This window comes from Ornithodoros turicata, chromosome 1, assembly GCF_037126465.1.
Source record: "Ornithodoros turicata isolate Travis chromosome 1, ASM3712646v1, whole genome shotgun sequence".
Taxonomy (NCBI): Eukaryota; Metazoa; Arthropoda; class Arachnida; order Ixodida; family Argasidae; genus Ornithodoros; species Ornithodoros turicata.
This window is the reverse complement of record NC_088201.1, coordinates 204572494-204586953: the sequence shown is the minus strand read 5'-3', so window position 1 is coordinate 204586953 and position 14460 is coordinate 204572494. Positions and strand designations below refer to the sequence as shown.

General features: G+C 46.9%; 1 protein-coding gene across 4 annotated transcripts in view; it reads left to right on the top strand.

Annotated features, from left to right (window-relative positions):
- The window catches only part of LOC135378985 (zinc finger protein 431-like), a 102819-nt gene that overhangs the window by 13153 nt on the left and 75206 nt on the right, over nucleotides 1-14460 (top strand). For all 4 annotated transcript variants that reach the window (XM_064612195.1, XM_064612196.1, XM_064612193.1 and 1 more), the window contains exon 5: nucleotides 5817-5969. In XM_064612195.1, coding sequence (XP_064468265.1) covers nucleotides 5817-5969 — 153 coding nt within the window. The remainder of the gene's footprint in view (nucleotides 1-5816; nucleotides 5970-14460) is intronic.

The window sequence follows — 14460 nt, the reverse complement described above, 5'->3', positions numbered from 1 at the left end:
GCATGGTAATGTTGGTATAGATGTTTGGTGCAATGCGTTTGTAGGAGTAACAAAATCGTGATCAGTTTTCATTTCTTTACATCTTGCCTGATGGGATGAAAGCAATCTTCTGCGGCTTGCTTAAACTGCCTACGCTGTATGGAATAAAAAATGTTGAGGTAGTCACAGTGTAGCGTCGAGCACCGCAAGATTTGCGCCCTCACATGGCCAGAGTTATTCGCGGGAACTTGAATTCACAATTTCGGAGGAATGCACGAAAAACGCGAAAAATAATTCTGCACAAAAAAAAAAACACTTCTACAGTATACGCTCAAGCTAGTAACATCTTGTGAACATGCCACTCAGACCAGTGGCCACGATGGCTCAGTTGCTAGCTAGTGTTTACTTACTGACCTCAAGGTTGTGGGTTCATGTGTGAGTGAGGACGCCAGAAACTTGATGGAGGAGTACAATTTGCTCAGACACCCATACGCCCATCAATCGATGAGAAACACGCAACAAGGGCAAGGGCTTTTTATGGATCTACGGGTCAGTGGCCTCGGGGGAAAGTCTGTACACTCGAAGTTGGATGCACCCCTGTTACGCATTACTTGTGCATTGGCAGGGCGGTGCTGTTCCAGAGACGCTGTTGGCCCTTTCGTTGAAACCGGCATATGCGGAAAATACTGGGGGAAAATGGTGATCAGATATGCCACACCGTTAGATATCTGCACACAGAGGTAAATCTTTCCAAAAAAAAAAGCACATTAAAAAATCCATGCTTAAAATTTCACCCTCTCAGAATGAATTTTTTTAAATAAACCACTTAAAAATACATGTGAAAATGTTCCACAAGCCGGGACAAGACATAACGAAAAAAGGTACAGATACACCAGCTTCACGTAACAAAGCAACAATTTACTTCAACAGACGTTTCGTCCCCTATGCAGGAGATATCATCAGTGCGAGCACGCACAAGAGAACACACATTCGAGCACACACATTCTCTCATGCGTGCTCGCACTGATGATGTCTCCTGTGTGGGGGACGAGACGTCTGTTGAAGTAAATTGTTGTTTTGTTACGTGAAGTCCGTGTATCTGTACCTTTTTTCGTTAAAAATACATGCTCTCAGAATAAACGCAGTTAAAATAAATCATGGTTAGGCGTAGGAAGCTAATGTTCCGTACGATTGTTTATGGGCAACACTCCGATGTATAGAAGATTTGGGCAGATAGAACAAAATATTGCATATATTATATTCGCTGACTTGCATGTGTAGTGGCTGGACGTGTGGATACATCGCTCCAATACGCTCCAATGCTCGATATATCTCTCCTTTTTTTTCTCTCAGTGGTCATCATGGGTCCGTTGCAAACAACATGGCATCGTTGGTGCACAGCTGATTCGCTAACACTCATGCTATCATGGCCGGTCTTGCCATGATGAAACCTTTGTTTCGCGGGTCCAGCTACATGGAATGTATACCGCTAATCTGTTCACACGTGTTAGTCTTAGCCCACAGCATGAGATGTGAACGTCGCTTCGTGTTTAATCCAAAGAGTGTACAAACTCCACATCATCCAACAACAATACACCGGCACACGGCACGGATACAAGAATGCACGGACAAAGGAGCCCTACTGCTACACGTGCGCGGTGGAGCAGGATACGAAAACATACTCTGGTGGTAGATGATTTCGTATATGTGTACTAGTGGGGCAACAGATAGCGTTTCCCATACTTAAATTATGGATAAACTATTAGTATATGCGAGACCCATGCGCATGTCGTAAATATTTTTTGTTTACGGTCGTACCGGTGCTACCAACACCCAGGGATCGCTCGAGTCATGGAGATGACAGTGTTGCCGGGTCAGATTTTTTTTTTTTTTTCCCGCCTTCGCTACCTGGCTAAATCGACCTTGGTGAGGATCTCCCTCCCTTTTCGAAAGAAGGAGTAGCACGACTCTCGCGCTCTAGTGTCACCGTGGAACAACCTCTGTCGCATCCTCGGCTCGTTCGTATCATCCGTAAAGGCAAGATAATGCGTTCGTATAATCAGAACTTAATACTTGGGAAGAATAAGCGTTCCGGCTGGGATGTATCATCCGTGATCCTATTGTCGAGGTTCTACTGTACATGGCCCAAGTTCTTCAGCTGGCTCGACGCAACCAGTGCTCTTGTCCTCCCGAACACGAGACTTAATGAATAGCAATGACAATAATCATGAGTAACAAAGAAAACGACTGGTGACTGTGGAGTTGGGTCTGTGCCCCAGATTTATTCAAGCTGTAGTGGAATGTTGAAGAGAGAACCCCGTAAAAGCACCCATGGAAGATCTTGAGCCACAAATACCGGCAAAAGGCTGCAGGTATCACCTTCCTTCCGGCAACTAGCATAGCGCGTAAATAACCAGCTGTGCTTCTATAATACCGGCCTTGTGGCAATGCTAGATATTGGTGGGGGATTTTTTTTTTTTTTTGTGAAGATTGTGATTATCTTTTGGCAAAACAAACTGACTTAGGTTTGCAAAATGCAGTCGATGAAAACGGACCATCAATTGGATTGGATTGAATTTGGATTAGATTTGCTGTACGGTTGCTTGTGGGCAGAGCTACCGAGTTGTAACGTGTGAACGCAGGTATGGCACAGTCTCGAAGTTGCTCATGAGAGGTTGGTTTGAGTCAGAGCAGAGAGCTGGCACATGTGAGTGTGGCCTTAGGAAGATGTCATGCATCTGGCTATAAGTAGGGAGTGACTTTTTCGGGTTTAACGCCTTTCCCAGATTCGGGGGGGGGGGGGGGGGAAATCGGGTGCTATTTTCTAACTTGTAATTCGGGGTGAAATCGGGTGGTATTGCCACTGTGGTGGTACGGTTGGGTGTTATCGGGTATTTGTGATTCGTTCGTTTATCTCTTCCACATTCATTCCTTTACTACAGCAACACACATCACGGGTGAGCTGTGCTTCGCACTATTTATTATACACGCACATAAGAATATTTCCATCATTCACAAATGGAGATATTATAGACAGAGAAAAAATATTACAAAATAGTAATATTTACAAAAGTTGACAGCAACATTTACAGCAATAACAATGGTGGCAGCATTCACGAGTGGTATCTACAAAACATTTTCGTTCACATATAACATCATTTGCATCTTGACTAGCTCGGATGACATTTGAGAGTGTTCCGAACGCTGCACATATCGCATCTTTGAAAACGCTCTTTCAGTGTTGCAGCTCCCATTTGGTATGCACAGAATGGTAAGGGAAGCCTCTGACAAGTGCGGGTAACAGTTGTCTCGCATCTTCCCAAAAAGGTAGTGAGCAACAGGTCGTGGTTCTGAGGCGCATCCTCCAAGAGATACTGTTTCAGTTCACTGTAGACAGAAGTATGGTCATCCACAACGAGGTCAAACAGATCACGATAATAATCTACCTGCTGCGGTGCCAGCGATTTCTCGAACGGATCAAGGACAGATCCCTGTTGTAGGAAATGCATCTGGTCGAAAACTGGAGCCTGCTGTTATGTTTCGTGCAACAGTACTACACCACTTTTTGCAGAGTGTACCACAGAACTCCTCATGACAGCCCTGTTGCATCTTCCCTGTCTGCCCTTGGAAGCATTGCCGAGGCAGTGCTTGCTGTGTGACTCCTCCGATTTATTAGATCAGAAATTATTTGCGGCAACTTGACACAAACAAGATGCTCGTAAAGGGGCACTAAAATCTTGCCGCTCTTGAGCTCAATTTGAATCTGCATTAACTGTCGAAGCGCATCCCGCATAAGTACAGCCTTTGCAAAAACTTTCTGGCTTTGCCCAGTAAGTATAGTTAGAGCCTGAAGTTTTAGGGTTTTACCCCGATTCTTCTCCGAATTTGCACCCCGAATTAAAGGTTGACACTTTAGGGTGAAACCCGATTTTTACCCAGCAAATTGCCTTTACTGGGATGTCTGTAGGAATGCAATAGCTTATTCGTTTGGCAGCAAATGCAGTTACATCACCGTTTGTACCAAACCAGTACAGTTCGTTTGTAATAGAGCCCGATTTCTCCCCAAACTTGGTGTACTGGAAGTTTTTTTCACCCGAATTCGCATGAATTTAGTGCACATGTTTATTTATCCGATTTTTACCCCCCGAATTTAGGAAAAAATATTTCCCGAAAACTTCAGGCTCTAAGTATAGTGTTTATCTTTGCCGCTTTGCTGTTGCTTGTATTGTTTTGCACCAGGTCAGTTAAAGATCCCCACATTTCAACAACACACTCTAGTGAATTGTAGAAGCTTGACCACCCGCTCGGAACTACAGCAGGCGGCTTGCGAATATCGCCTCTTTCGGTACCATTTGCGATGCAAACCTCGTAGTACTCCTGCAAGAGCTTATTCGCATGCTTGGACAGCGTGCCAAACGTAATTACGATGGAATTAACGTCTGCTACACAGTCTGCAGACACAGCACGATCTACACTGACATGAATGAGGTGAGGTATGTCTTTAACGTGCAAAACACACGTACCCTCTGCGGCGCAGATATCTTTTACCATTTTTTTCACGTACTCGGCTGAATCCGATGCCAAAGCAATCACATCTTTCCATGATTTGCCCACACTCTTCAGAGCTTTTGTAACAACAGTGCCAACGGTAAAGCTATTGCAAGCGTTTACCCGTTCAACATCAATTAGCACAATGCGCTTGCCCCCCTTCTCTTTGCTATAGTAACATAACAAGGTGTTCACAGTTGGAACGCCGGTTGCGTCAGGAGACTTATCAACGATCACACTTACTTTCGACTGTCCTACGTCTTCACGTAACGCCGCAAAATCCTTGTCAAACACATCTTGAAGGTGCTTGCGTCGTGGTTGGTTTGATAATGGCATTGTCTTTGTTGCGGGGCAGTACTTCTTCACGAAATCTCCCAATGGGTCGTCGGCCTGCTCCGCGCTTACCCCAGCGTATGCAAGAGCGCGAACAAAATCGTGCACCGTGCTCTTCCCGAGCTGGTCCTTCTCCCGTTGTCTGAACATCACGTCAAACACGGCAGGCTGGTTCGCATTCCTCGCCATTTCTTCCAGTGCACCGGCCTTCAACCTCTTGTGCCGGCTCGACACCAAATGTTCCTTTGTCCTGTCCTGTCCTGTCCTGGCTTTCGTGCAGGATCATGTGGTAATACCACGTTGCAGTACTTGCAATGTCAGCGAATGTTCCCCTTTGTCTTGTGTGGTTGGCATGCCCAGCGACGACTTCCAAGTCTTCATGATCCTTGCACCAGTCCTCTGGGCTCTTCCGTTTTCGTCCCGTTACGAAACCGACTAGATGCCAGCAAAGACAAATCTCAACTGCCAGCGCAGTGTACGGTTGTTGACGTCATAGGGGAGAACTAGGATACCACTTGCTTTGTCACTCTAGCATTCTGTGAGCAGCCCACTTGGGGTAATCCGTGGTAGAATGGGACACACAGTGACCTGAATGTCTTTCCGGGAAGTTACCGAGTTGGTTTGGATCTTCAGTGACTCAATTCTTGACATGTATAGGTATAACACATGGGGCTGCTTTTCACCCTCTCGCTGGAATGGCCAGTTGACGATTGCTACGGAATGGCATTCGGGGAGAAATCGGGTTTGACCCGAATTAGTTGCAAGACGATTTGGGAGGGAAGAATCGGGTCGAATCGGGTTTAACCCGAAAAAGTCACTCCCTAGCTATAAGTTATAAAGTCTTGCAGATAAGTTTGACAGCAGAGCGTGACTAGCTTCAAAAAGAGGTGTGGAGGTAAACTGTCGCATGAGCTTTGCCACGTGGCTTACTTCTCCCTTTTTTTGTTTTATTGCAGGAGTGACATCTGGGACGTGTCGCGTTAAAGAAGAACCTCGAGAGGACTCTTCGAATGAAGATCCAATCATAGAAGTGAAGACGGAGCCCTACAATACTGCAATCTTGACAGAGCAGGACCAGATGGGATACAGCTGTCACTCAACAGCAGAAGGTAAGTACAAAATGGTCGAGGGAATTTATTCAGGGTGTCCCAGGAAACGTGTCGTTGAATTATAATAACAAAACTGCGCCACCTAGAATCATGCGGCCAAAGGCATTTGTTTTTATTAGGTGTTTGCCGCCTCCTAATGTGAATGTCATGTACCCCAAGTTGAATTATGTAAATATTTGCGAACTGAACTCCGAAATTTGCCAAGTAAACATCACTTTTTTACCCCACCAATATGAAGAACGTGCCGAATTCACTAAAATTCATGATAATTCACAGTGACATTCACGAGCTATCCCATCGGAAAAAATAGCCGAATATCATGTTTTTCGGAGCATCGGACCACTATGCGCGATGATTTTTTGAGCGCAATCGCTCTCAGAAAGGAGGTTCCGAAGTCAGCCCACAGAGTGATAGTAGAAAAAGTAACAGTTCCTAAAATTGGGAGAGGGAAAGCATTATCCCAGTGAAAGTCGGACGCAATAAGCCATGTCTGTGTTATCTCATTCTGCAATGCCGGGGTGGGCTGGGTTTCCAACTTCCTTTCGCTGGACTGACAAAGATTGCGCTGAAAAATTCATCGTGCGCTATTCTGTGCGACCTCTGTAGAGCACGACACTCGGCTATTTTTTCCGATGGGATAGCTCCTGAATGTCCCCGTCAGTCATCATTAATTTGAGTAAATTAGACACGCTCTTCACATTGGTGGGGTAAAAAAGTGACCTTTACTAGGCAAATTTCCGACTTAAGCAAAAAAATTTACATAATTAAGCTTACATTACACGACATTCACGTCAGGGGGCGGCAAAAACCTAATAAGAACAAATGCCATTGACCACATGGCTCTAGGTGGTGCAGTTTTTTTATTATAATCCAATGACACGTTTTCTGGGACACCCTGTATACCCAGGCTGTCACATGGGCAGTCTTCAATAACCATTGAAACCAACAGCTATTCAACATGTGTGTAGTGCCATCCAGTGTAGCCAGGGTTCTCCCCAGAAAATTCTGAGTGGTGGACATTTGACGACCGGGTGAGAAAGAGAAGGGGGAGAGAGAAACAGATGGGACGCGTGGTTTGCATGCAAGTACAACGATAACTTTATTCACTCTTTTGGCACTCAGCTATCACACTTTCAACCTTCTGTTTTTCAGCTTTGCCCATTTCTCCACCACTATGTCATACGGGAAGTCTTTCACTGCTGGTCCCTCGCATGCAATTCGTATCAGACAGCCCAGGGAATCTTCCTTCAGTCGATTTTGCAGCTGTGTTTTGATGAGCTTCAATGCAGAGAAGTCCCTTTCACAGTCTGCTGTGTGCGGCGGCAGGACTAGGTAGGCACCTGCTGTATGTGACATTAAGGAATACAGCTCCCTGAGGTTTGTTGCCACACACAGCAGAAATTCTGCAGCCTCTAACTTCTGCATCCTCTCAGACTCCAGAACAAAATTGGCAAAGCCTGTCCACTCTGCTAGCATGTCGCTGCTATAAGACTTTCCAAGCATGGAACACACTGTCTGAAGCGCAGCTCAAATTTCAACCTCATTGCCACACACCATTTGTTGGTAGTCAGCTCTGGCTAGCAGGAGAGAAAAACTAGCCAGTGTTGGAAGGTCCTCAACTCTGTCCTTCACATTTTCTATGAGCCTGTCTAGAAATGCTCTTTTTGTGGCCTGTAGCCATGCTTCAGACTCATGAGTTACTTTCACTGGGACATCCTGGGCAGCACAAAATTCCTGGACCAGTGTTTGGTGATTTTTCTGTGCCTCCAATGTCCTGATTGTTGAATTAACCATTCCTTGAAGCAGATCCATCTGCAGTGACCTTGACTGCAGTGCTCGTGACAGCCTGTCAAGAGAGGGCAGGACCTCGCACACCATGAGCAGTGTGCCCACAAACTTCCCCTCCAAGATGAACTTCAGTAGTCCTGCAGCCTTGGATGTCGCTCCTTTCTTCTGCCTCTCGTGACAGGCTGGCTATGATTGCTGCAAAATTGTTGCGCACAGCTGCACATGATCCTCCAACACTCAACCAACGTGCAGCAGATGGCTCCTCAACTTTCCGTTGCTCCATTTCCAGTACTATCTGGACTGCACTGAGGCCAGCTGTACGCACAGAACTTGAAGCGTAGAAGTTGTACAGCTGCTGCAGGAGGTCCTTGAACTTGGCGACATAAGCAACTGCCTTAGCAGCCTGGTTTGGTGCCAGGTTCAGCTTGTGGGCTGCACAGTGTATCCCAATAGCCTGACAGCACAGGAGAGATGTTGCAGTCCTTTGCATATCTGTCAGCAGTTTCACTGATCCACCCTTTTTTCCTGTCATGACAGGGGCACCATCAGTACCAATGCCACTAAGGCTGTTGAAATCAAGACCCTTTTCCATGATGAACTTTTCAACAGTGGTTGCAATGTTGGTGGCATTAAGAGCTACTACAGTTAAACCTCGATGTAACAAAGTCGATAAACCCATGGTTAAAGTTCGCTACATGGAGAACTTCGTTATATAGATCGCCAAAGAAATGTCGCTTACCGCTTGTGGAAATGACTTTATTTTTTCGCGAAAAAGTCTGTGAGCTTTTTTTGGACACTGCAAAACGTCGGCACAATGCTCCTTTCATAAGTTGACAGAGCCTCCAGTGCTGCCTCTTGATTGTCTTTGCACCCCGCGTACCGACGTAGCACATCTATAGCGTCTAGCACTTCGCGTGCCGTCGGTACGGACAGCACTTCCTCGGTGTCGCTGCCACCGTTGTCGCTCCCGTCATCTGCCGTACCCCGCAGGCCTGCGACGATGTCTTCATCCCGCAACTCTGTACACACCGCGGACGAATCTGCGGGCAGGAAGTCATGTAGCTCGATGTCTAGGGGTACGCCGCCGCCTTCTCTCAGTGCCTGCCACTGGTGCACAAGGGCAGGCGCGGTGTCTTCGCTTTCTTCCAACTCGTCGGAGCCCCTATTTTCTTCACTGAATCTGTGGTAGAATCCAGCCTTGCGGAAGGAATTGACGACTACGTCGCGTTTCACGCTCTGCCACGCTACTGCGAGCATCTCGAGGGCCTGGATCGCATTCACTTTCGTTTCCCTTTCAAGGCGAATGTCCAACAGGAGTTTATCGACGACTCGCGCACGGTATCCACACTTCATACTGTTTATTATTCCTTGGTCCAAGGGCTGGATAAGGGAAGTGCAGTTCGGGGGAAGGAAACGGATTTCCACGTGCGTGAGACTCACGTCCTCAATGTGATGCACGGAGCAGTTGTCAAGCAACAGACAGACATGCTTGCCTTTCTTAGCCATGTCTCGGTCGAAGTCCGTCACCCACTCCCGAAAGATCGCTCGAGACATCCATGCTTTAGTGTTGGAAGTATACTTCACCGGGATTCTTTTTCCTTTGAAGCAGTGCGGGTTTTTGCTTTTCCCTATAACCAGACGAGCACGCTTGTCTGTTCCGTCCATGTTCACACAGAGCAAAACAGAAAAGCGTTGCTTGCTGTGTTTTCCGCCTTCGCAACGCTCCCCCTTGAGCATGAGGGTACGCTTTGGAAGCATTTGATAAAACAATGCTGTTTCATCAGCGTTGTAGACGTGCTCCGGGGCGTATTTTTCTAGGATAGTAGTCAGGTGCTCTTCAAGCCACGATGCGGCCCCCGAGGCGTCAGCGGACGCAGCCTCACCACACAAAACCCTTGACACTATCGCGTGCCTCCTCTTGAACTTTTCGAGCCAACCGCTGCTAGCCTTAAAGTTATCAGAGCCGAGCATGTTCGCAAAATTTATAGCTTGACGCTGCACAATGGCTCCCGTAAGCGGAACCCCTTTCGCCAACATCTCCATAAACCACGTGAAGGTTGCCTTGTCTACGTCTTCATACGTTGCAAGCTTCAGTCTCTTCCGTGAAGTGCTGGTTCCCGAAGCAACAGCCGCAAAGATGCTGTCCTTGGATTTCAAAATCGTAGACAACGAATTTGCTGGAATGCCATACCTCGCAGCGACATCCTTCTTCCTTTCACCGTTGGCCACAGCGTTGATGATTTCCACCTTCGCGTCCATTGAAAGCGTCTTCCGCTTGTGCACGTTGCTAGCGTCTCCGGGAGCCATCTTACGACGTGGAGTAAGTCACACCAGAAGAAAGAATGCACGTGGGGAAGATGGGAGAGCGGAGACGGGGAAGCAGGAGAGAGTGCAGTGCCCTTTCCTCCTCTGCTTTTGGCCTTGGATGATAAGAGGCGTCGTATTCGCGGTACAAAGGCGCGCTCTTGTTCTTTGTTCTCCGCGCGGGATGTTTCGTAACATGGAGAGCTCGGGTCAAGTACCTTCGTTATACGGGTCACCCGAATACACTGCACCGTATGGAAGCTAAACGCGGGCTTCAGGAAACTTCGCTACATGGAGAAATTCGTTGCATGGAGACTTCGTTACATCGAGGTTTAACTGTACTCGTTCGTCACTCAACTGTGAATCGAGGCTTCCCAGCACATCAATCATGCAGAGAAACTCCACTTTCAGTGCACCATTGAATATGTACCTGCAGTGGAATTCCAGCTGTTCTACAGTGGTGCAGTCTGTAGTCTCGTCAAACATTAGGGCGTAATGCTCGCTTTGTCGAAGTTCGTGTAGAATGTCATCCTCGATGACACCCGAAAGGCAAGCTACCATCTCCTGGATCGACCTCTGACTGCAGTAGGTAGCGTTCCTTCCAGCTGTTATCTGTGCCTTGACATCCAGTCCCAGCATGGCGAGCAAATCTAGAAGAGGCTCATAATTCATGATGTGCGCTATCCTGTCTTTGCAGAAATGGTACAGGCTAGCGAACGCTTGTTTCATTGCGATCCGGGAGGCAGGCGGCCGCAGAATTTCAAGCGGTGATGTAGCCACCTTGCTATGCGCCTCAAGCGCGACAGAGTCCCGGTGGGAATTGCACGCTTCGTGTTTGCGGATGCTCTCTGACCAAATCCGTTTGCATGGTTCCTCGTTCCACACGGATCTGTCGAAGGACCGCTTGTCGTACTTTATGCACAGTTTGCAGAACATGTCCCCCTCTTGCTTCGTTGTAGATAAGCCAGGGATAGTGACAAAGCCATGATCCGCTGAAGGACGATGACTGCTTGTTCCCGACGCCAGTCTTGGGTGTACCACAGCTCGGCATTCGAGGGTTCGAATTGGCACTGTCCGGCGTGCACGGAAGCGTGGGACGCTTCGCTGTTGGCGTAGCTTCGACGTTGTCCACAGCGTTCGCATTCGCTGATGCTGTCTTTGCCTCACGCTCAGAGTCACGTTGGTCCGTGTTGCAAGACGCATGCCCCGTTGCCTTCGATGTGAAGAAAGGAAGCAGGGACACCTGTGACGCTTTTCGTTTCATGGCCATAACATGGACGACAAAACAACCATGCGGGATGCCGGCACGTGATGGCTGTGACGAAACGGACAGCTAACGAGCTCCTGCGCAGCTCTCCTCTCCCGGTTACTGACTCCGCGCTCGCTCTCCTCCTCCTTTTTCTGCCTTTTCTCATGCGCAGAGGCGCAGTTGCATAGCGTACACGAGAACGGGGACAACGACAGGAAAGTCGAGGGACAGCGAAGGAGATGCGGGGGAAATGGCTATGAACACGGTAGAGGTCACGATAGAAAGAGTGATGACGCATTTGTGCATTCTTTCACTGTTTCCCTCTCATTCCCCTCTCAACCACCGTTTCGTGGACGGAGAGCACATATCCTTGCGCCTAATGCCGGGCGTCAGTGCCAGCCATGTGTGGTCAGCACGTGATCCACGGCGCAAATGGGTGGTGGGCGGGTTGTTACGAGTGGTGGGCGGAATGCTGGACTGGTGGGTGGCAAAACCACTGCCGCCCACCGTGGGGAGAACCCTGAGTGTAACCAGTCAAACATTGAGAGTAAGTCAGATGCAATGCTCTCTGAAAAGTCCATGCGTTTGTGGCGCTGCGCATGTTCCCAATGGCCATTGGCTACAATGCTGATTGAAGACTGCCTGTATGTAGAGAGTGACTCTTCTGGGTTACACCCAATTCCAACCCGATTATTGCCCCCCCCCCCCCCCCCCCGAAATGACCTCCGAACAATTAGAGTTCCGATTTCTCCCTGAATTCCAGTCACTATGAAATTGTCAGGAGACGTTTTCACTGAAGATGAACAAAGGTCGTTGTATGTAACATATGTAAGCATGGGTCACTAACATTCCCAGCAATACACTCGTGTGTCAACACTGTCTATGCCTTCGGGGACTACCGCTGGAAGGTCACGATCCTGCAAAAAACAACAGGGCAAAAAAGAGAGATTAGGAAAGGACTGAATAGACAAGAGGAGAAACAAAAACACCCGATAAAACCCGGAGGCACAATTATCGCCCGACTTCTCCCCGAATTAGAGATTTAAAAATACGCCCGATTTTTACCCCTCGAATCTGAGGAAGGCATTTAAGGTGGAATCACCTCAATGTAATCTCTATGGGGCTCGTTCTGTCCAGGTCATCTCCGAGAGGGCAGCACATATTGAGTTAAACGTCAGAGATTATACCATGGCCGATCCTGCATTGACTGACACCTTTTTTACTCGTGTGCGACACTTGGTTGAATTTATACCAATTTTTGTTGCTTTGGATATCAATACGTGAAGCTCTATTGGAGGATCACTAAAATGCTCATTAATTTTTTCTTATTGCAAGGACCCGCTTGAGAATGGTGTCATGTCATTCATTCCTTCTCAATGATCATAAATCAAGCAAGTCTTTCACGTCGGGCACCCAAATCTTTGTGATAACCTGGACAAAAGATGCATTTTGTCGTCTGCTACGGAGGACTGCACTGTGCTGCCACCGCTACCAGTTTCCACTTCGGGAGAGGAGCACTTGTAATGGGGGAGAGAACGTTCTCCATTGAAGTTGAAACCGAATGCTATGCCGCGTACATTGAATTTGACCATGCTGTATTTCATCACATAGGCTATGGATAGTTTTGACGAACCAGGCGTGTTCGAACTGTTCGAAGACCTAGACGTCAGTGTGGAGGGGGCATAAATACATTTTTTGAGTATTTAACTATCAATACAAAATACTCTTCATACTCTTCAATATGTGTATTTAAATACAAAATATAAATACAGTATTTAAATACCTACTATCATAAATACTCTGAGGAAGATGTCATCTGGAATTGCAGAAATTACGATGTTCATAACAACAAATCAGCAAGGAACAATAGCATTTATTTGTTCGATTATCATGGCGATATTAAGATATAATAACAATAAGCGATACTAATATTTATTAAGTTTATCGAAGACTGCATCTAGGTAGGCGTCTTCTGTTCGGCCAATCAGAAACAGCATCTCCACAGGTGCCGATGAGCAAAGTCTTGCATTAAATTTGACGCAGATGCTTCGTGCAAGAAGGTAATCGGGTAGTCGCGACCGTTGTCTGCAACAACAGTGAAAAACTTGTCATCTAAAATGGATTGTCGCATGTGCATTCTAGCGCAAACACTGCATAACTGCTCCCCATACTCGCCCTTCTTCCCGAGAAGTTAAAGTAGCCCAGAGGTCATTTTTAACACCCAGTTTTCTTCCTATAAAACTGCTAAGTAGGCCAGTAAGATGCACCATGCGAAGTAATTTACACCACAGAGTCATAATTATCGCAGAAATTGAATTTAAAATACGCCACAAAAATCGACCGTGCGCAACGGTGGTGAAGAGCAGTACCAGCCTGTGATCTGCCAGGAACCTCACACTGACGCTATAAGGAGAACGCTCGCTTGTTGGCCTAGAGAAATGTTGTCTGCTACTCCGCTGTCGTCTGCTACTCGGCTGTTCGGGGTTCTGATAAAGCCTATCTCCTTGCTCGGTAATGCTTCGGCTGCTCCTTCTATCCCCAATTCTCCGGGAGAACTGGCAAAACAGGTTTACGGCGGCAAAGGGACAAGGCGCTGACCCCCACTGACCGGCGAACCAGAACGAGTTCTCCTTATACCGTCATCGATGACGTGCCATCATACCTCCTCATCCTCGTTATAGCTGGAGTGGCGAGTTAAGGGTGAATGCGCGGAGCTATGTTTATGTGAGTTTTTTTCTGGGAAATAAATTGCACACATCAAAACCTTTCGCGCTACTCGGTATAATGGCACACACACTTTCATCAGATGTCTTAACCTGAAATTTTTTTGGATGTCCCTCTGTACTCCTTTAAATGCAGGGCAACTTTAAAACATGAGTCATTATATTCTGTATTTAGTAGTATTTATAGAGTATTTACAAGAATAAATACTCGAAAGTTTGTATTTAAATATAACTATAAATACATTTTTCGAGTCTGTATTTAAATGTCAATACATGTATTTATATTTTAAATAGTATTTTAACTACAATGTATTTAAATACTGCCCATCCCTGGGAGGGGGGTATCATCTGCAGGTGTTTTATCGTAATAGTTTTGCGATACAAATCTTAAGCGCCCTGCAATTCCGACTCCGTATCGCTGTCAGTC